The sequence below is a fragment of the Callithrix jacchus genome, chromosome 18 (genome assembly GCF_049354715.1).
Source record: "Callithrix jacchus isolate 240 chromosome 18, calJac240_pri, whole genome shotgun sequence".
NCBI classification, from domain to species: domain Eukaryota; kingdom Metazoa; phylum Chordata; class Mammalia; order Primates; family Cebidae; genus Callithrix; species Callithrix jacchus.
Genome location: NC_133519.1, coordinates 11552273 through 11575249, shown reverse-complemented (window position 1 = coordinate 11575249; position 22977 = coordinate 11552273). Strand labels below are relative to the sequence as shown.

At 38.6% G+C, this 22977-nt stretch overlaps 1 protein-coding gene across 15 annotated transcripts in view; it reads right to left on the bottom strand.

Moving 5' to 3' along the window:
• Positions 1-22977, bottom strand: part of SNX27 (sorting nexin 27) — a 120320-nt gene that overhangs the window by 43019 nt on the left and 54324 nt on the right. For all 15 annotated transcript variants that reach the window (XM_078355649.1, XM_078355647.1, XM_078355645.1 and 12 more), the window contains 5 exons: positions 13534-13726; positions 11232-11296; positions 9739-9843; positions 6008-6086; positions 3736-3899 (listed from right to left, as the gene is read on the bottom strand). In XM_078355649.1, coding sequence (XP_078211775.1) covers positions 3736-3899; positions 6008-6086; positions 9739-9843; positions 11232-11296; positions 13534-13711 — 591 coding nt within the window. In that variant the 5' untranslated portion in view covers positions 13712-13726. The remainder of the gene's footprint in view (positions 1-3735; positions 3900-6007; positions 6087-9738; positions 9844-11231; positions 11297-13533; positions 13727-22977) is intronic.

Sequence of the window (22977 nt, the reverse complement as noted above, 5' to 3'; positions counted from 1 at the left end):
TAGATTCAGTAAAGTTGCAGGATACAAACTCAACAATAAAAATCAGTAGGATTTCTATATGCCAACAGTGAACAATCTGAAAAAGAAATTAAAACACGACGAAAGAAATTGAAGAGAGGACACCAACAAATGGAAAAAGTATTCCATGTTCACGGATTGGAAGAATCAATATTGTTAAAATGTCCATACTATACAAAGTGACCACAGATTTAATGCAATTCCTATCAAAATACCAATGACATTCTTCACAGAAATAGAAAACAACTATCCTAAAATTTAGACAGAATCACAAAAAACCCAGAATAGCCAAAGATATCCTACGAAAAAGAAGAAAACTGGGTGGGGTGTGGTGGCACACATCTGTAACCCAGCATTTTAGGAGATCAAGATTACTTGAGACCAGGAGCTCAAGACCAGCCCGGGCAACATGGCAAGATCTCCCACCTCTACAAAAACTTAAAAAATCAGTTGGGCATGTTGGTGTGCACCTACAGCCCCAGCTACTGGAGAGGCTGAAGCCGGAGGATAGCTTGAGGCTGCAGTGAGCTGTGATCATGCCACTGCACTCCGGTCTGGGTGACAAAGTGAGACCCTGTCTCTGAAGAAAAAGAACAAAACTGGAGGAATTATATTACCTGACTTCAATACTACAGAACTCTAGTAACAAAAACAGCATGGTACTGGCATAAAAACGGACACACTGACCAATGGAGCGCAGTAAAGAACTGAGAAACAAATCCACATACCTACAGTTAACTCATTTTCGATACAGGTGCCAAGAACATATACTAGGAAAAGACAGTCTCTTCAATAAATGGTGCTGGGAAAACTGGATATCCACGTGCAAAAGAATGAAGCTAGATACCTAACTCTTGCCATATACAAAAATCACATCAAAATAGATTCAAAAATTAAATCTAAATCCTCTAGCTATGAAACTACTAAAAGAAAAAACTCAGGGAAACTCTCCAGGACATCGGTCTGGGCAAAGATTTCTTAAGTAGTACCCCACAAGCACAGGCAACGAAAGCAAAAATGGGCAAATAGGATCACATCAAGCTAAACAGCTTCTGCACAGCAAAGGAAACAATCAACAAAGTGAAAAAGCAACCTGCAGAATGGGAGAAAATATTTGCGAACTACTCATTTGACAAGGGATTAATAATCAGGATATATAAGGAGCTCAAACAACAGGAAAATAAAGAAATGCACACCAAAACTACAATGAGATATCATTTCACCCTAGTTAAAATGGCTTATATCCAAGGGAGAGGCAATACCAGATGCTGGCAAGGATATGGAGAAAAGGGATCCCTTGTTTACTACTGGTGGGAATGCAATTAGTACAACAACTACGGAGGGCAGTTTGGAGGCTCCTCAAAATACTAAAATTAGAAACATCACACAATCTCACAACCCACTGCTGGGTATATACCCAAAAGAAAGAAAATCAGTATACTGAAGAGATAACCACATTCCCATGTTTGTTGCAGCACTGTTCACAACAGTCAAGATTTAGAAGCAATCATCAACGGATGAATGGATCCGATGGATTATCCATCAACGGATGAATGGATAAAGAAAATGTGGTACTTCTACACAATGGAGTACTATTCAGCCATAACAAGAAAGAATGAGAATCAGTCATTCGCAACAGCATAGATGGAAGTGGAGGTCACTATGTTAAGTTAAATAAGCCAGGCATAGAAAGACAAACATCACATGTTCTCAATTATTTGTGGACTATAAAAATCAAAACAATTGAATCATGGAGATAAAGAGTAGGATGGTTACCAGAGGCTGGGAAGGGAAGGGTAGTGCGGAATTTGGAGAGAGATGGGGATGGATAATGGGCACAAAAAATATGTAGAATTAATGATAAGGCCTAGTACTTCGATAGCACCATAGGGTGTCTATAGTCAATAATAATTTAATTGTACATTTTAAAATAACTAAAAGAGTATAACTGGATTGTTTGTTATATAAAAGATAAATGTTTGACCAGGCACAGTGGCTCACACCTGTAATCCCAGAACTTTGTGGGGGCCAAGGCGGGTGGATCATGAGGGCAGGAGATGAAGGCCATTCTGGCTAACATGGTGAAACCCCATCTCTACTAAAAATACAAAAAATTAACCAGGCGTGGTGGCACGCACCTGTAGTCCCAGCTACTCGGGAGGCTGAGGCAGGAGAATCACTTGAACCCAGGAGGCAGAGGTTGCAGTGAGCTGAGATCACACCACTGCACTCCAGCCAGGGCGACATCTCAAAAAAAAAAAAGATAAATGTTTGAGGGGATGGATACCCCATTTTCTGTGATGTGATTACATACCACATGCCTGTATCAAAACATCCCATGTACTCCAAAAATATATATGCCTACTATGTACCCACAAAAATTAAAAAATTACATATATAAAAAGAGGAACAGCTCTGAAAATGTATTCTACAAAAATAAGGGGGTAAAGCAAAACAAACGATGTACTCTAACACTGGAAACAGGAGGTGGTAGTGGGGAAGGGCAGTACCAGGCCAGCTGTGCACCAGAGTGGAGAGCCGCCACTTCACACAGGGACAGAGGAAGAGGTTCCACAAAACATTTCTACCATGGCTCAAGCCTGTAATCCCAGCACTTTGGGAGGCCGAGGTGGGTGGATCACGAGATCAAGAGATCGAGACCATCCTGGTCAACATGATGAAACCCTGTCTCTACTAAAAATACAAAAAATTAGCTGGGCATGGTGGCGCGTGCCTGTAATCCCAGCTACTCAGGAGGCTGAGGCAGGAGAATTGCCTGAACCCAGGAGGCGGAGGTTGTGGTGAGCCGAGATCGCGCCATTGCACTCCAGCCTGGGTAACAAGAGCGAAACTCCGTCCCCCTTCACCCAAAAAAAAGATTTCTACAAAAAGCAAAAATTCATGAACTATTCATGATGGTTCTGAACTGAATGTCTTTAGAGGAGATTTAGACAACTGGTGAAGAGTACGGAGCTAAATTAATTACAAGTACACAGAAAATCAAGCAAATGAAAAATGAGGGGAATAATTAGCTGGGGGAAAATAAAAATGTTGTAAATTTCACTATTTACAGAGTCATGATATTGTAAACACTGAATACTGATCTAACAAATATTATAATTTGACTATATTAAGGGGATGGGAGAGATGAAAAAGGTATGGGCATAGGTTAAGAACGGGAGAGGAAAGACAGCTTGTGTCTCATCTTCAATAGTGGGAAATTAATAGATGCTGCTGGAATCTGAAAAATTAAAGTAGAAGCAATATAACCAAGTTATAACGGAGACATAGAAGTAAATACCAAAAAGAAAACAAACAAAAACAAAGCTAAAAGAGGTGAAGGTGGTTGCCTATGGGGGGAGATGGAAATAAGCAGGGGCAACCGTTTTTCATAATAAACTGTGCAGAACTATTTAGATGCTTTAAACTCTGTGTATGTTTGATATCGGTAGAAAAATTTTGAACAGGTCCACAGCCACATGCTCATTTTCTATTGTTTAAAAATATTAGAATACATATTTTTAAAACTCCAGGATAGCTTTGCTTCTAAAACTTATTTATTTATCTTTTGTGAAATGGGATAGAACATTTTACAAATGTAACTCAAGACCCAGGAGCAAGGCAGCTTACCTAGGAATTCACAGAGAATTGGCAAAGTACCAACTATATTCAAACATAAAAAGCAGTTGTGCCTTTCAAGAAGATCAGTTCACCTACCTGATGAAAGAAATAGGTAACAGCAAGGTCATTGTCATTTAAGAGGATTTCTTCTTCTGTTGTAAAAAGCCACTTTCGAATGGTCAAGCAGGTACCTGGCACAGCTGATGTATAATTCTGAATGTAGAGTTTGTGAGGAAACTCATTAGGTGCCAACTTACGCACTAAAGGAAAGATAAAACACAGAAAACTGGAGTAAAAATATGTAAGACATTTCCCTCATATAAACTATGTAAGGCAAATCAGGAGTGGTATGTTATCATTAACCAGAACATCAGCTCAAATTCATCAAGGAGTTCTGCCTTGGGAGCACAAAACAGCCACATCTGTCCAGCCAAATATCCCTTCTAGCTATGACCATGACCAGTCAAGTCTCAAGCTGATTGAAACCTATCACTTGAACGACAGGTTGCTGTGGTCTGGATATTTGTCCCCTGACAAAGCTCATGTTGACATTGGATCCCCAGTGTCTGAGGTGGGGCCTAATGTGATCTCTGCACACACCAGGAAAGAAAGCAGCCTGAGGACCTTACCCGATGCCCAATCTTGAACCCAATCTTAAAGATGCTTGGTAGACATCAGCTGAAAACCAACAGAATCATGAGCCAAGTAGACCTTTTTTCTTTATTAATTACCCAGCCTCAGGTATTCCTTTATAGCAACACAGAATAGACTGAAACACAAATCAGTTAACATAACTGCAACAGCACAAACTCCAAATTTAGTTAAAACAGCTGATCCATTAACTAGTACGTTACAGCTAATGTCCACTAAATATCCTTAAGGCAAGCCTCTCCTCTTACCCAGCTATGTGCATTCAGTGTCTCTCATGAGGCAATTCTCAATGAACTGCTTTTACTGTTAAGGCCAAAAGGTTCTTTCCAGCCTACCTCCAAAAATCCTATAGCATTCTTCAAAGTGAAAAGTGTCTTCTGAGTAATGTTCCAAGCAGGATAAAAAAAAACTACCACTTTTAATTTCTAAATTGCCTTTCTTTGGAAAGGCTGAGTTTTCTTTCCTTTTCTTTATTTATTTTTGAGGCAGGGTCTCACTCTGTTGCCTGGGCTAGAGTATAGTGGCACAATCACAGCTTATTGCAGCCTTAACTTACTAGGCTCAAATGGTCCTCCTACCGCAGCCTCCTAGCTTGGACCACCTGCATGTGTCACCACACTTGGCTAATTTTTTAATTTTTTGTAGAGATGGCAGTCTCACTATGTTGCCCAAGCTGGTCTCAAACTCCTAGGCTCATGCAATCCTCCTGCCTCAGCCTCTCAAACTGCTGAGATTACTTCCTCTCTCAATGTTTACCTGGCTTTATAACACTACAAAAGATACATCTAATATTTTCCATTTTATAGAAAATGAAACTAAAACTTAGAAAAAAAAATAAGGTTAGAATCCAAATGTCCTGGTACCTTAGTAATCCTCTGTAATGTAATTTACATCTGCCTAGTTACACTGCTGTGAGTTGGGAAGAAAAAAAAATATTAGGGAGATGGCTGCGTTCAGGGAATCAAAGTTACTCTACCTGGATCTGAGATGGCGAGGCAACCTAAATCCACCAAACTCACCTCCTTTCTGGGATAAGGAAGGTCTGATCAACCAGTATTATCTATATCAATTATGGCCTTAGGCCTGTATAAATATATACGACATGGAAGAGACCCGTAAACTGTTGGAAATCTATGCTATTCAGAGAAGGCTCTCACTCTCTCCTCTTTGTAGTCTCAGTGCAACCAATAGGATGGTGATCCCGAGCTTTTATAAAATAAGAGATAAGAGAAACTTCCTGTCACCATGCAATACAACTTCCTTGGAAGAGGAAATTTATTTATACAGAAACTTAAATGTATGCATTAAAACAAGGCTTTAAAGCAATGTGTATCTTTCTAACTTCTGAAAAACAGAATGCTACTCTTAAGAATCTTTACAAAAATCCTAAAGTACACTGAAACAACATGTGGCTAAGTAGAATATCCCATCTTTTTAAGCCTGTTTTATTGGAATATATGAATTTTCAACCTCAGATTTAAAAGAACCTCATGAAAGTATCTGCCGATTCAGTGCTGGTTGTAACCTATACTTACCAAAGAGAAAAAAGAATCAACAGTGATCAGACATCCTTATGACCTGAGTTTAATGGGTCTGATTGTTACAGATGGTTCTAATGAGCAGGATCTCCCCTTGTCCTCAAGTTCTTCTCTAGGTAAATAGTTTCTTTCTGACAGTATTAGAAAACAAAACTTAATTATCAGCCACTGGCACTTACCAAAGGAATGATTGATCACTTCAAATAAGGCAAAGTAATTCACTGTCGTACTGTCCATGCCAACCTTTGCTGCAATAGCCTAAGGTTCAACAAGATACATTAAGTCAGACAATGCTATAGGAAAAGGCAGGTGTCTGCTTAAGGAGGAAGGAAAAGGGAGAGGTTCTGCCATCTTGGTCTGATAAAAACTATATTCATGGTGCATAGCTAGGCTTCTTTGTGTGTGTACACGCATTCATGCATACATACATATGAAAGAAAAGGGAAAAAACCACCTGTATCTGGCCCAAACAGCTATGATCTCTAAATATGAGTTTCTCCCTTCCAATGCAAGCTGCTAATAGTCTCTCCTTAAACATCAGCTTCCCTCTCTGAATATGACTTCATTCTTTTTTAGTATCACTCACAAGAAATGTACTTAATAGCAGAGATCTTAAAAAGAAAACAAATTCTTAAATATTCAGTTTCAAACATTCAGCCTACATTTAATACATTAACACAAAAAAATACATATTTGATTCTAGAGCTTAAAATATTGTCAATTATATTCTGGCTTCACAAATTATTTTTGTTTACTTTTTAGATGATCCATGTCTCATGTTGGGATCATTAGGCACCTCCATTTCCTAAGAATTACCAGCATAATATCAACATAAAATAGCAAAATGCTGGGACAACAGAGGCATATTAAACAAGAATCACTCATTCTCTCTAGGAACTCAGGTCCTAACAGGACAAATAAAAAAGAAATTGGAAGATTCTGTGTGAGAATAAATGACAATTACATACAAACAACAATAAAAGACAAACCAGCAGTAACAAAATGTCTTTGCCAGATCAATCTCAATATAAGTAAGGTATGTATTTGTCATGCCATTGTTTTGCTGATAAAACAAAGATAAAACTGTTGAATATTAGTATCTCAGTCAACCAAATATGACTATATCCCTTCTCATATCTGCTCACATATGAGGCCTAGGTTCATCCATGATGTGATAGAGGAACTGGACATTTCCAATTTATCATTCTACACTGTACTGGATAGAAACTAAAATGCTTTCAAGGTTTAGAAAATAGTTTATAGATACAAGTCTCAGTAACAGGATTGAGATGAAAGTATAAAAAACCTAGAGGAACACTGGAAAAAAGCAATCAAAACAAAACAAAACATCAGCAAGCTGGAAAACTAGTACTTTCCTTAAAATTCTCCACCATTGTGTAATTTCAGAAATGCCTGAGATCCTGCATATATCCTTTACCATAATATACAGTGGATGAATAAACATATGGAGGATAGATTTTTTAACATTTGCTACAAAGGAGAAATATAAGCATTAGTACCCAGAAACCTGCTTGTCTCCCTGAAGATTCTGATCAAGTCAGGATTAAAGGCCAATGAAAAGACACACAGGCATACCCAGCACCCAGATCATGATCTCTAAATACCGTTTCTCACTAAAAGAATGGGACTCCTTGGGGAAATGGCCTATTCTAGATATCTAGGGTAGGGAATATACAAAGATGAGGCCAGGACATCTTATTGTACCAAAAAGCAAGGATGCTATCATAAAATATTAGGTTGCATCAAAAGCATACAGGAGCAGACATGAAGGAGCTTTCACTGGCCAAAGACAGAACAGTCTGAGCATCAAAAAGATACTATATGCTATTGATTATATCACATTGAATCTAAAAACCCATGATACTAAATTATGATATATAATAATGTTATTTCATAATGCATTCTATATATTAAATATTACTTGTATGATCATGCATTAATATAATTATACATAATTTATTATATATTATTTAATATGTAATACATATTATATCTTATATATTATTAATTATATATAATTATATTTATATATAATGATGTATTTACTCTGAAAATCGGCAATGAAAAGAAAGGATTAAATGCATATCCTGGCCAGGCGAGCTGGCTGACACCTGTAATCCCAGCACTTTGGGAGGCTGAGGCAAGCTGATCGCCTACGGTCGGGAGTTCGAGACCAGCCTGGCCAGCATGGTGAAACCCTGTCTCTACGAAAAATATAAAAATTGGCTGGGCATGGTAGCAGACCCTTGTAATCCCAGCTACTCAGGAAGCTGAAGCAGGAGAATTGCTTGAACCCAGGAAGCAGAGATTGCACTGAGCCGAGAGTGTGCCACTGCACTCTAGCCTGGGCAATAGAGCAAGACTCCATCTCAAAATAAATAAATACATACATACATAAATACATAAATAAATAAAATAAATATGTATCCTGTCTTTCCCACAAACTGTATTTCAAGATAATTAAATAGCGTTAGTTGACAAGGAAAAGTTATTTTAAGAAGAATTCTAGCTAATCAGTGTGAAGAAATGAGAGTATTAGAAAATCACCACGTTGTAATCTTTAATGAAATCACTGGTTAAGGCAATAATCATCAATGCATACATTCATTTGAAAAAGATCAGTGGTGAACTTTACAACAGAGATCAGATTTCACCACCTAAACCTACTGGTTAACCTTAGTAGGTTAACCACTAAAATGGGATAACCCAGTATTGTATACTTGCTGTTGAGAAGCAGTATAAAGTATATAGCACCAACTATGAAGTATTATCAAAAAAGTAGACCCTGAATCTAATGGAGCGTCTAGAGCAAACTTCCATTTATAGAAAATATAGAGACACAGAAGGACATATTAAATGACACCACCAGAAAACAAACAGATACATTCAGAATGTGGGGCATTCCACAGGACACTGACCCATTTCTGTAACAAAACAATGGCATGAAAACAAAAAGCTGGGGAAACGGGGAATGTTCTACATTAAAACAAACACAAATATCAAATCTGATCTAAGGACTTTGTTTAGATTCAGATTTTAACAAACCAATTGTAAAAAATCATTTTTAGACAACTGGAAAAATGTGACTATGGAGTAGTTTGTAGGTAATAATACCAAGGCAATAGTGCTAATTTTTAAGGTTGGGTAATGGCACTGTGGTTTTGTAAGAAGAAGGTCCATATTTTTAGATGCACGCTGAAGTACACGCAGATCCGATAATAAGGGATTTACTTTTAAATACTTAAAGGAAAAGAAAAACAGGATACATAATGCAAATGTGGCAAAATCTTGACAATTATTAAATATGAATGATTACTATATCGAGATTCATTATACTATTCTGTTTTCATGTGTGTTATAAAGCTCTTTTACAATTGGAAATGGGGGGGTTGGCCGGGCACGGTGGCTCACGCCTGTAATCCCAGTACTTTGAGAGACCGAGATGGGTGAATCACAAGGTTAAGGGATCAAGACCATCCTGGCAAACATGGTGAAACCCCGTCTCTATTAAAAATATAAAATTATCAGGGCATGGCGGCATGTGCCTGTAGTCCCAGCTACTCAGGAGGCTGAGGCAGGAGAATTGCTTGAACCCGGGAGGCAGAGGTTGCAGTGAGCCAAGATCACACCACTGCACTTTAGCCTGGGCAAGAGTGAGACTCAGTCTCAAAAAAAAGGAGGGGTTAATCACTACAACCTGGGATATATACCAACCTTTCTTTTAAGGAGGGTAAAGTACTTTCACATTAATAATAACAATAGTAGCTAACATTTAATAAACTGATTATGTGCCAGACACTCTAAGCACTTTACATGTATTGACTCATTTGATCTATCTTCGTTCGCTTCATACCATCCAATGTGAAGTCTACTTGTTCATTTAATTTACCTGATATACTTGGTCTGTAGTACTGTTCTTTTTAACCCTGACTGTAACCGTTGTTCCATCTGGTAATGCTACTCTCAGCTCTACGTCAGAGACACCATTGTAGTTCTGGGGGAAAAAGACACAGAGAAGGAATTTATGACTCAGTATATCTTCACTCTCCCTGTAACAAGCTAGCTAGACAATAACCTAAAACGTGATAGAGAGGAAGTGAGTTCCAATGAAAAAGGGAAAAAAGTCAATACATTTACAAGTCATAAAGCTGACTGCAGGGCTACAGCAGAAGTTAACCTTTAAGAGAAGCAGGGAGAAAAGAAATATGTTGAAGCCAACGTGTTCACATTTCAAAACAGAAAACTTGCGTGAAACAGTCTAGGTCAAACACAGATGAGATTTTTGATTCACTTCCCTCTCCCCATTCAGAATTCACAAGCGAGAAGAGAAAATAACTGAAAGCAGTAGTTTCGATGTATATTCTCTGGTATTAATGGCTAGGCATGTGGACTGGATCCAGAGATATCCTAAGTTCCTTTCTGAACCCTGAAATAATCAGGATATTGTTGAAAGAAAAAAATGGATACCTGAGTCTCACCCATTTTTCCTTTCAAAGTTAGCCTGATGCTCAATTTTCTTCTAGCAAAAAGTGAACAATTCTTATTCTCAATTCAAAAGAAATCCTCTTACTGCTTTTGATGATTAACACATTCCTCTTGTAATTTCTGACCTTGTAATTTTTACTAGAAAGTTTTTTCGGAACAAGTCCATTTTCATTTACCACTTTAAAAAGGGAACTATTCATGCCTAAAATGATTATAACCACTGATTTACTGTAAGTCCTTGCCTATAAGAAATTTATAATCTAGTTGGGAAAATAAGGCATATACATATAAACTAAGTCGTGGATAACACACTACTGTATTAGCATTAAATATTCATTCTAGCATGCTCTGCTCATGTACCCCAAAACCTATAATCCAATAAAAAATTAAAAAAAATAAAAAAAATAAAAAAAATAAAAAAATAAATATTCATTCTTCTATTCAGTTAAAATTTACTAAGAACCTACAACATGCTCGATACTGTGGTAAGGCACTGGGAATACTAAGATGATCAAGATTTAGCTCTTACCTACAGGTAGCACACACTCTTGTAAGCTAAAACATAAAGCGACAATCTGATTATATGTATAAAAATCAGAGGATGAGATAGCAACAGGTGATCATTGAATGGAATCAATTGCAAAAAATTTTGGTGGAATGAAAAATTGATGACAGTCATCAAGGATGGCTTCGAAGAGGAAGTGGACCTGACATTTCAAAGAGAAAGTGAACCTGGGTCTTAAAGGACAGGTAAGTAGGATACATATAAAAAGGGAGTAGAAAAAATATAGTCTTTTGGAGAGCGTATGGAAATTTAACCCATAATCAACACCTTTAATTGACTTCCCCCACAAGAAGCCAAGTGGGAAACAGTCACTAAAGGGGGTATTCACCTACCTCATCTGATTCCGACAGGAATTCCTGCATGATGTCACTCTCACCAATTACTCGTATTGAACACACTGGAGAAAACAAAGATAAAATCTGGCATAAGGCCTTAAAATCGAGGATATAAAGTCAAAGACATATCAAAGTTTAAGTTTAAATCATCAGTAGCAGGCAATAATGAGGCAACACACCATGCCTGCATGTAAGGTTTTAAGGCATGGCATTCATCTAAATATGATCAGAACAAGAAATAAGAGAAAATACAAAGATGTAGCTTGCTAAAAATATTAAACATAACCAGAAAAGAGAAATAAAAGTTCAGTAGATAGGCTGGGCATGGTGGCTTATGCTTGTAATCCCAGTACTTTGGGAGGCTGAGGTGGGTGGATCACAAGGTCAGGAGATCAAGACCATCCTGGCTAACATGGTGAAACCCTGTCTCTACTAAAAATACAAAAAATTAGCTGAACATGGTGGCATGGGCCTGTAGTCCCAGCTACTCAGGAGTCTGAGGCAGGAGAATTGCTTGAACCCAGGAGGCGGAAGTTGCGGTGAGCCGAGATCACGTCACTGCACTCCAGCCTGGGCAACAGGGCAAGACTCTGTCTCAAAGAAAACAACAAAGTTCAGTAAATATAAGTTCACAGTCTTGTGTGACCTATGAACAAGCTAGAACAACAGAACATGGAGTAAAGAGGCAGTGGTAGGGAAAGGTTAATCAGTAATAAACCAAACATAAAATTGAAATACTAAAGGAAAAATATTTATTTGGCCTAAAAACAGGCCAGTCAGAGAACCAAAAAAATTTAAAGCCATTTTGGGAAAACTGGGGTAGGTAATTAAGAATTCACATCATTTCACCCCACTGACTTTAGCTTCAAAACAACTAAAAAAAACAGTGGGGGAAGGAAAGCAAGCAGCTTGGTAGGGTAGGTAGCTAATCCTCTAAATTTAAGCAAGTTAATTTCCTGACATTCTCATGAGAATAGTAAATTAAACTGATGATTTTACTTCATTTTATTTTTTAAAATTGTACCCTTTCTCATTTCCCAAGGGCTTTGTTCAGAGAGGCCAATCCATGTTAGAAAAAACTAAAAACAGACAAGGAAGTACCACTATCTTCTATGGGGAAAATGGTTTTCCCCATAGAATAAGGCTCCCTACATGAATGAGGCTCCCTACAAAAATTTTTAAAAGATTCAACTAGGTCAGTTACTTACAGAAAACAGAATCACTCAACATCACGTAAAACCATTATTCTACTAAACTAGTATTTTAAAGAAAAACCTATTGAAAAAGCTACCAAATTATGTAACTTTATAATGTGGCTCTTCCCTGAGCCACAGATGAACTATCTTATTGAGGAGTGTGTCATCTTCCTCCCTTTCTAGACAAACAAATTTTTCAGCATCCATATCCACAGACTCCTGATGCATCATTTGGAGGCACTGAGATAACAGGTAAATTTTAATATAGGGCCAGGCGCAGGGACTCATGCCTGTAATCCCAGCACTTTGGGAGGCCAAGGCGGGCAGATCAGCTGAGGTCATCAAGGTCATTCAAGACCAGTCTGGCCAACATGGAAAAACCTCGTGTGTGATAAAAATACAAAACATTAGCTAGACATGGTGGTGCTCGCCTGTAGTCCCAGCTACTGAGGAAGCTGAGGCAGGAGGCTTGAACCTGGGAAGCAGAGGTTACAGTAGGCTGAGATCATGCCACTGCACTCCAGCCCAGGCAACAGAGCAAGATTCTGTCTCCAAAAAGAAAAAAAAAAATTCAATACAGAAGTATTAGTATCTACCTTTAACCTGCTCAGAACAAGGGTACTCTAGATTACCTACAACTCAGCAAACCTATCTGTGAATGCCTGTAAAATGAATAAAGTTTTCATGTAGGATACACCAGTGAGCCAAGAATCATTTTAATAAAAATGTCTTAAATATTAAAAGTGCCTTAATATTGCCCACTTAGTTCTCAAATCAAGCATATTGCTGAGTCTACTATGTGTTTGTTGGCAGATAATATAACCCTAAAAACAAAGGTCCATTAGGGATCACCAAATGCATCAAAAACTAAACATCCATTTTTCTGGTAAGTTAAGCATTCAACAAACCAATGAAACAGGCTACTGATCACTGTACTGGACATTTCAGTCTTCCTTCAAAGCTCCAGATCATTCAGTACTTACCGTCAGAAACCTGACTTACGTTCACTATTCAGTTTCAGCGAATTTGGCCATGCAGTTTAGAAGTTACATACCTAGAAACTACGTCTACTCAGTACAGTAGGGTTTGATAGTTTGGCTTACCTTTTTCCAGATATTCTTCCAATCCCCGACGTCGGGCATCTAATTGTTGTTCCGATAATGAAAATGGCCACTTCCCTGGGAGTCGGGGAAATGTAAAGTTGGCAAACTCTCTCTTCAGGTTCTGGTGTAGGATAGCAAACTCCCGGTACCTCTTGGAACACAGCTGCCTCCCTGCCATGTAAACATTGTATACCTGGTGGAGGAGAAGAACAAAAGAAATGCATACTTACTACAAATTAAATCACAGAATCATCTAGTCAGGCTTAGACTGATATTGATTAGTACATTCTGCTATGCACTTAAGAAAGCCACTTTAAACTAAGACTTACTTTTGACAAACATGTATATGGTTATATGTATAAAAAAGAACTACCCCCTTTTCAAAAGGAGCATGATCTTGTTTTTGTTTTTTGTTTTGAGATGGAGTCTCACTCTGTTGCCCAGGCTGGAAAACAGTGACCCAATCTTGGCTCACTGCAACCTCTGCCTTCCAGGTTCAAGTGATTCTCCTGCCTCAGCCTCCCAAATAGCTGGGATGACAGGCGTGCACCACCACACTTGGCTAATTTTTGTATTTTCAGTAGAGAAGATTTTTCACATGTTGGCCAGGCTGGTCTGGAACTCTTGACCTCAGGTGATCTGCCCACCTCAAATAAGCACACGCAGCAGGAGGAGCATAATCTTATTTTTGCTATTAAAATTACCTCTAGCATACTTTTAAATATCTTCAAAAGCAATGATCAATTTTCAGAGTGGATTTCATTTTCAGAAAGTTAAAAGTCATTTGAAGCCAAGGTGGTAAATATCATGAATGAACAAGCAAGCAAATTTGAAGGGAGCTGAAAACCTAGGGTTGATTATAAAGCAATATAATTGATACTTGTGCGTGGCCTGAACTGGCTCTAAAGTCGATTCCAAAGAAAAGGCCTAAAACTGATTTAAGCAGGCTGGGCACGGTGGCTCACATCTGACATTCCAGCATACTTTGGGAGGCTGAAGCAGGCAGATCACTTGAGTCCAGGAATTCAAGATCAGCCTGGGCAAAATGGCAAAACCCTGTCACTACAAAAAAAAAAATACAAAAATTTAGCTGGGCATGGTGGCATGCACCTGTAGTCCAGGAGGCTGAGGTTGGAGGACTGCTTGAGCCAGAAGGCAGAGGCTGCAGTGAGCCACAATCGTGCCACTACACTCCAGCCTGGACAACAGAAGGAGACCCTGTCTCAAAAAAAAAAAAAAAATTATTTAAGCAAGAGTGGAATTTTTGTTAGTAAACAGATAGCGTGAAAAGCAAAATAAAAGCTAAGCTAAGACCTTGATAATAATTTAATTCAAACCATATAGTCTCTGCCCCATCCCACATCCCTATATCCTTGCTTCCCTGACACCAAAAAGTTATCATATCCAACCATGTTCATGATTCCCTTACTTTTCATGTTTTTTGCATTTATATATAATCCTTACATTTTTATTTTTTATTTTAATTTAATTTAATTGTATTTTTGAGACAGAGTCTCACTCTTGTTGCCCAGGCTGGAGTGCAGTGGCGCAATCATGGCTCAATGCAACCTCTGCCTCCTGGGTTCAAGTGATTCTCCAGCCTCAGTCTCCCAAGTACCTGGGACTACAGGTAGGCAACACCACACCCAGCTAATTTTTGTATTTTTAGTAGCAACAGGGTTTCACCATGTTGGCCAGGCTGGTCTCAAACTCCTGACCTTAGGTGATCCGCCCACCTTGGCATCCCAAAGTGCTGGGATTACAGGCGTGAGCCAATGCGCCCAGCCTTTTATTTTAATTTTAAAGGATATTTTGGTTTTATAAAAATAGAGTATCAAAATGAATGAGACTTTAAAGCACTTACTTTTTTCACTTAATATTATACTACGGTCTCATCACAACATTATCTTTGGGGTTTACTCTGCTGCATACAGCATTTTGATGTGTGAATATATCGTAGTTGCTCATTTGTTTGTTTGAAATCTGTTCTCCCACTCATGGGCACTTGGGTTGTTTCTGGATTTTAGCTACTGTGAATAATGCTGCTATTAACATTTGTATCCATGCCTCCTGTTGTAGATGCAAAAGATATTCCTCTGAGTATATCTTCTGAGTATAACCCTAAGTGAACTGCAGAGTTACATGCATATTCAACCTCATGGGATAATGCAAAATGTAAGCTAAAGTGGCTGCAACGATTTGTTCTCTTTCAGCGATACATAAAAAGATCCTCTTAATTGTGCTAATGGAATTGGTGTGAAAAGATTTCTTACTATGGTCCTAATTACGTTTCCCTAATTACTAATGATGTTGAATCTCTCTTCATATACTTATTGACCATATGAGTACCATTTCTTGTAAAGTACCTACTCATGCGTTTTGCCTACCTTCATACTAAGTTTCTGTGCTTTTCTTATTGATTTATGGAGTTCTTTATATATTCTTGACATAATCTGTTCCATTGGGTGTACTGTGAATATCTTCTTCCACTTTGTCACTTTAAGGTTTTTTTTGAATTCTACAAAGAATCCAATTTATCAATCTTTTTATAACCACTTTATTTAAGGTTTTTGTGAATTCTGGAAAGAGTCCAATTTATCAATCTTTTTATAACCAACACTTTTTGCATCTCAAGAAACTTTTCTCTATTCCCAAGATCTATAAGCTATTCACCAATATTTTCTATTAAGAGCTTTTAATTTTTTGTTTTGTCATTTAAGCCCTTAATCCATCTGGAATTTATTCCTCTATATAATAAGAAGTAGAGTTCCATTGGCATTTCTTTTAAAGCCAAGAATATTTAAAATCAACTTTTAATCAAATTATCCCTAAATAAAAATATCCTTTTACAGAACAATCTGTGGACTTCCAGGTGGTCTGTAATTAACCTCCCATTAAATACGACTAGAAAACTAGACACAACATAGGAAACAACTATTTTTAGACCTGAACAGGCAGCTAAGAACTGTGATCCCTGAGAAAAGGGAAGCAAACAAGATGAGTGCTCCTATCATCTCAGCTTTCTGCCTGGAGGTAACACCCAAACAGCAGCTGAATAGAGTTTGGCAACTTCACTGAGTTGAATAAACAAAGACTGAAGTTCAAGGAGCCCAAAACAGCTAGAATTTGCAGGGCTGAGCATGCAAGAGGGAGCTAAGGCCAAGAAATAGCTGCAGAAATCTGTATTAAGTCCCCTTGAATTTTGACTGAATAACAATCTAAGGAAAGAACTATTATCAGTGGGGAGCGGTAAATAAACAATTCCCAGAGTTCACACGGGTTATGGAATCATTCAACTTCCCTTGAGCCAGAATAAAGAGACCTCCCTAAATCTGCATGGAATTCAGAAGGAACTCAAAAAGACCATGCTTTAGGAGTTAAGCTAAATTAGTTCTAAAGTAAAAGGTACTCTAAACTACTCAAAAAGAGCTTAAAAGCAAAGCTGAAAAGTATCAAAGTAATTTGTAAGTAACTTAACCATATGCCAGAAAAAAAAAGAAATGCAACACTCTACTCTTTAAAGAAATGTTAACAAAATCTAGCACCCAATAACACTGCTTTCACAATATCCAACATCCAATCAAAAATTACTAGACAAATAAAGAAGCATGAAAATTTGCCCTATAACCAGGACAAAAATTAAGTCAGTAGAAACAGGCTCAGAAGTGACCAAGGCAAAAGAGAAGGACATTAAGCAGCTGTCATGCATTAAGACGTGGGATTAAGCAGTGAATTAAAAAGTGGGATCTGTAAGAGGTAACTAGACTATAATGGCAAAACTCTCATGATTACTGTCATTCTTGAGGCAGTGGGTTATTTATCTGAGGAGTTTGACCCCCCTTTGCTGTCTCACATGCACTTCCTCACCATGGAATTCCTTCTCCATGTTATAACACAACAAAAAGGCCTTCACCAGATGTGGCCCCTTGATTAGACTTCCCAGGCTCTAGAACAGTGAGCCAAATAAATCTCTTTTCTTTATAAATTACCTACAATCTATGTTATTCTGTACTCTTCTAAGAGTCTTAAATTATACAGTGTGTGAGTGTGTGTGCGCGCGCGCGTCAACCTGAGCAACAGAGAGAAACCATGACACAGAAAAAAAGGTATCATGAAAAGTACCATCTATAACTACAATGGGGTAAAGTTAGAAATCAATAACAGAGGGAAAGCCAGAAATTTCACAAATTTGTAGGAATTAACATCTGATGCGGGACAAAATGGCCAATGTAAATATAAATATATAGTATATTTATATAGTTATAAAATTATATATATTCAATATAGAATATTTTATATTATAAAATTAGACATATTTACATATGCTATACTATAATATACATGTACTATATATTATATATATAACTAAATTCAAATATATAATTTGAAAGGAAATGTTTGTAAATTACAGACATATACTATAAACCAAGAAAAAAACAAATTATACCTAATAAAACAATAGTAGAGAGAAAATAGAATCATTTAAAAATACTCTATCAATCCAAAAAAAGGCAGGAAATGAGGGAAAAATAAATAAATAATGATGCAACATAGATACCAGAAAACAAGATGGTAGATTCAGCCTAACTATAGCAATAACTCTACTAAAGGTAAGTAGTCTATGCATTCAAAATAAAAACCTTTGCCAGACTGGATAAAAAGGCAAGATCCAGCTATAAGCTTTCTGTAAGAAACCCAGTTTAGGCCAGCCGTGGTGGCTCACGCCTGTAATCCCAGCACTTTGGGAAGCCGAGAGGGGTGGATTACCTAAAGTCAGGAGTTCGAGAGCAGTCTGACCAACATGGAGAAACCCAGTCTCTGCTAAAAATACAAAATTAGCCAGGCATGGTGGCGCATGCCTCTAATCCCAGCTACCTGGGAGGCTAAGGCAGGAGAATCACTTGAACCCAGAGACGGAGGTTGCAATGGGCCGAGATTGTGCCACTGTACTCCAGCCTGGGTAACAAGAGTGAAACTCCGTCTCAGAAGAAAAAAAGAGCGGTGGCTCAAGCCTGTAATCCCAGCACTTTGGGAGGCCGAATCAGGTGGATCACGAGGTTGAGAGATCAAGACCATCCTGGTCAACATGGTGAAACCCCGTCTCTACTAAAAATACAAAAAATTAGCTGGGCACGGTGGTGCGTGCCTGTAGTCCCAGCTTCTCAGGAAGCTGAGGCAGGAGAATTGCCTGAACCCAGGAGGTGGAGGTTGCGGTGAGCCGAGATTGCGCCATTGCACTCCAGCCTGGGTAACAAGAGCGAAACTCCGTCTCAAAAAAAAAAAAAAAGAAAAGAAAAGAAACCCAGTTTAATCATAGATATATAAATAGGCTAAATGGAAAAGACAGCAACAAAAACAATAACCAAAAGAAAGGTGATATGGCTATTAGTGGCTATATGTTAATATGAGAGAAAGACTTCAGAACAGAGAATATTACCAGGGATAAAGAGAGATATAGATAGAGATGTATGATATATAAAGAGATAAATGATCTTAAAGGGATCAGTTCATCAAGACATAATATTCATTATACATAAAGAAAAACCTGATAGAACTCCATTTCAAGTAGTACATACACTTCCTGTAGACCAAACCTTCCACTAAAACACTACAAATTCTGGACAAAATACAAAAACAATTATGAGTCATCTGAATTACACACTAAAAGCAGGCTGACTGTGGGGGAAATTCAAAACACAGAGCAATGATCTGTACAGGACCAGGGACATTCCTGCATTTAGAGGGCTTTGCTCTGCTTGTGGGCATTAGTTATAAAATAGCACAATTTAAGTAACTAAAACTCAGAACCTGACATCTTTCTGGCTCAAATATATAGGGAAAAGACTCTAGGTAAGCATGGTTGCTACCAGAGTGAATGGAGAATCCGAGACTAGAGAAATCCAGAGAAGGTGATTCCTTAATTCTATGAATGAACACCACATGTACCTCAGACTAATCCCTTCTTGAATGTATACAGACTCAAAGTAGCACAGCAAAGACTGAAAGAATTAAACAGATTTGAAGTGTAACCCACAGAAGGAGACACAGCTTACGGCTTACTACCAGCTAAAACAAAAACATCAATACTTCTCAGAGGAATATTACAGAACCCAGAGTCCACACAATGTAACATTCATAATATCCCAAGATACAATCCAAAATGACTCAATAGACAAAGAACCAGGAGGCTATAACTCATTCTCAAGGGAAAAGACATGTAACAGAAGCCAAACTCAAAATGACACAAACGTTGAGAAATGATGAACATAATGAACAGATCAATGAAACGGACTGAAGAGTTCAGAAACAGAACCACACATAGTCAATTGATTATCCACAATGATGTCAAGATGTTTCAATGGGGAAATAATTTTCTTTTCAACACGGGGTTGCTGACACCGGATATCCATATAAAAACAAAACCAGGCTGGGCGCAGTGGCTCAAGCCTGTAATCCCAGCACTTAGGGAGGCCGAGGTGGGTGGATCACAAGGTCAAGAGATCGACGATCCTGGTCAACATGGTGAAACCCCGTCTCTACTAAAAATAGAAAAAATTAGCTGGGCATGGTGGTACATGCCTGTAATCCCAGCTACTCAGGAGGCTGAGGCAGGAGAATTGCCTGAACCCAGGAGGCGGAGGTTGCGGTGAGCCGAGATCGTGCCATTGCACTCCAGCCTGGGTAATAAGAGCGAAACTCTGTCTCAAAAAACAAAAAAAAACAAAACCTTGACCTGGTCAGGCACAGTGGCTCACATCTGTAATCCCAGCACTTTGGGAGGCCGAGGCGGGTGGATCACTTGAGGTCAGGAGTTTGAGACCAGCCTGGCCGAGATGGCAAAACCTCATCTCTATTAAAAATACAAAAATTAGCTGGGTGTGGTGGTGCATGCCTGTAATCCCAGCTACTCAGGGTGGCTGAGGCAAGGGAATCACTTGAACCCAGGAGGCAGAGGCTACAGTGAGCCAAGATCTCACCACTGCACTCCAGCCTGACTGACATTGGGGGGGAAAAAAAAAGGCTTGACCTTTATATATCACAATATACAAAAAAAAAAATCCCTCAAAGTGGATCACAGACCTAAACACAGGAGGAAAAACTATGGTACAGCCACTTTGGAAAACAGTTTGGCAGTTCCTCAAAAGGTTCACCTAAAGAGTTACCATATAATCCAGCAGTTGCATTCCTATGTATGTGTCCAGGAGAAATGAAAACATACATCTAGACAAAAACGTGTAACGCAAATGCCCATAATAGCGTGACTCATAATAGTCGAAAGTGAAAAGAACTCAAATGTCCATCAATTGAAGAATAGATAAATAAAAGTGGTATATCCATATAACAGAATGTGAAAGTGAAGTACTGACGCATACCACACTTAGACAAGCCTCGAAAACATTATGCCAAGAAGCCCGTCACAAAAAGAACCATGATTTCATTTCTATGAAATTTCCAGAATATGCAAATCTATAAGACAGAGGATAGATTAGTGCTTGCCTAGAATTGGAGGGGATGGGAGGTTTAGGGAATGATGACTACAGGGAATGACTTTCTTTTTGAGGTAATGAAAATGTCATAAATTTGTTTTATGCTTCCAAAGTGCTAACTTTGAGTCATAAGGCATGTAAGAAGTTGAAATCAAGGTCACATCCTAAAAGCAGAACAGACTGTACGTTGAAAACTTTTGGGAATTACCTAAAACCTCAGGAACTTGAGAAAAGGAATGAAATTTCTAATTGTACTTTTTTTCATTTATTTATTCTTTTTTTTGAGACGAGTCTCACTCTGTCGCCCAGGCTGGAGTGCAGTGGTGTGATCTCAGCTCACTGAAACCTCTGCCTCCCAGGTTCCATTCTGTGAACATACTATAAATTGGCCAGGTGTGGTGGCTCACCCCTTGCAATCCCAGCACTTTGGGAGGCTGAGGCAGGTGGATCATGAGGTCAGGAGTTTGAGACCAGCCTGGCCAATGTGGTGAAACCCCATCTCTACTAAAAATACAAAAATTAGCTGGGCACAGTGGCGTGCGCCTGTAGTCCCAGCTACTCGGGAGGCTGAGGCAGGAGAATCACTTGAACCTTACAGTGAGCCAAGACAGCGCCACTGCATTCCAGCCTGGGCGAAAGGGCGAGATTCCATCTCAAAAATAAACAATCAAGTTCTTACAAAAAAAAAGACAGCTGAAACTATAAAACTTCTGTAAGAAAACATAAAAGATGGGTGTCTTGGGGTTAGGTAGATTTCTTTCTTTTTTTTTTTTGAGACGGAGTTTCGCTCTTGTTACCCAGGCTGGAGTGCAATGGCACGATCTCGGCTCACCGCAACCTCCGCCTCCTGGGTTCAGGCAATTCTCCTGCCTCAGCCTCCTGAGTAGCTGGGATTACAGGCACGCGCCACCATGCCCAGCTAATTTTTTGTATTTTTAGTAGAGACGGGGTTTCAGCATGTTGACCAGGACGGTCTCGATCTCTTGACCTCGTGATCTACCCGCCTCGGCCTCCCAAAGTGCTGGAATTACAGGCGTGAGCCACCGCGCCTGGCCATGGGTGAGGTAGATTTCTTAGAAACAAAAAAGCATTATCCATAAATTTAAAAACTGATAAACTAGACGTTCTCAAAATTTAAAATTTCTGTTCTTTGAAAGATACTTCTTTAAAAAATGAAAAGGCAAGTCACAAACTGAAAGAAATATTTACAAAACATCTATCTAAGTCCTTTTTTTGTTTGTTTTTGAGACAGAGTTTCACTCTTGTTGCCCAGGCTGGAGTCCATGGTATCATCTCAGCTCACTGCAACCTCCACCTCCCGGAGTTCAAGTGATTCTCCTGCCTCAGCCCCCCAAGTAGCTGGGATTACAGGCTCCTGCCACCACGTCTGACTAATTTTTGTATTTTTAGTAGAGATGGGGTTTCACCATGTTGGCCAGGCTAGTCTCAAACTCCTGACCTCAGGTGATCTGCCCACCTCGGCCTCCCAAAATGCTGGGATTACAGGCGTGAGCCACTGTGCCCCATTTATCGAAGTCCTTTTTCAAGCTACTGGAAAATATATCATTCATTCATACACACACACACACACACGTATGGTAAGGACTTATAGCGCCCGAATATATAAAGAATCCCTACAACAAAATTTTTTAAATGGGCAAAAGAATTACACAGCTACTACTTCATCAATGAAGACACCGTTAAACACACAAAAATCACCTCATCATCATGAGTCATTCGGTAAATGCAAATTAAAACCACGGTAAGATATCATTATGTCCATGAGAATGGCTAGAATTTAAAAGACTGAAAATATCAAGAGGTTATGGAGCCACTGGGACTCTCCACTGCATATGAGAATGTAAAACTGGTATAGCCACCTTGGAAAACAGTTTGGCAGTTCTTTAAGGTTAAACTTACACTTTGTTTTTTTTTTTTTTTTTTTTTTTTTAAGACA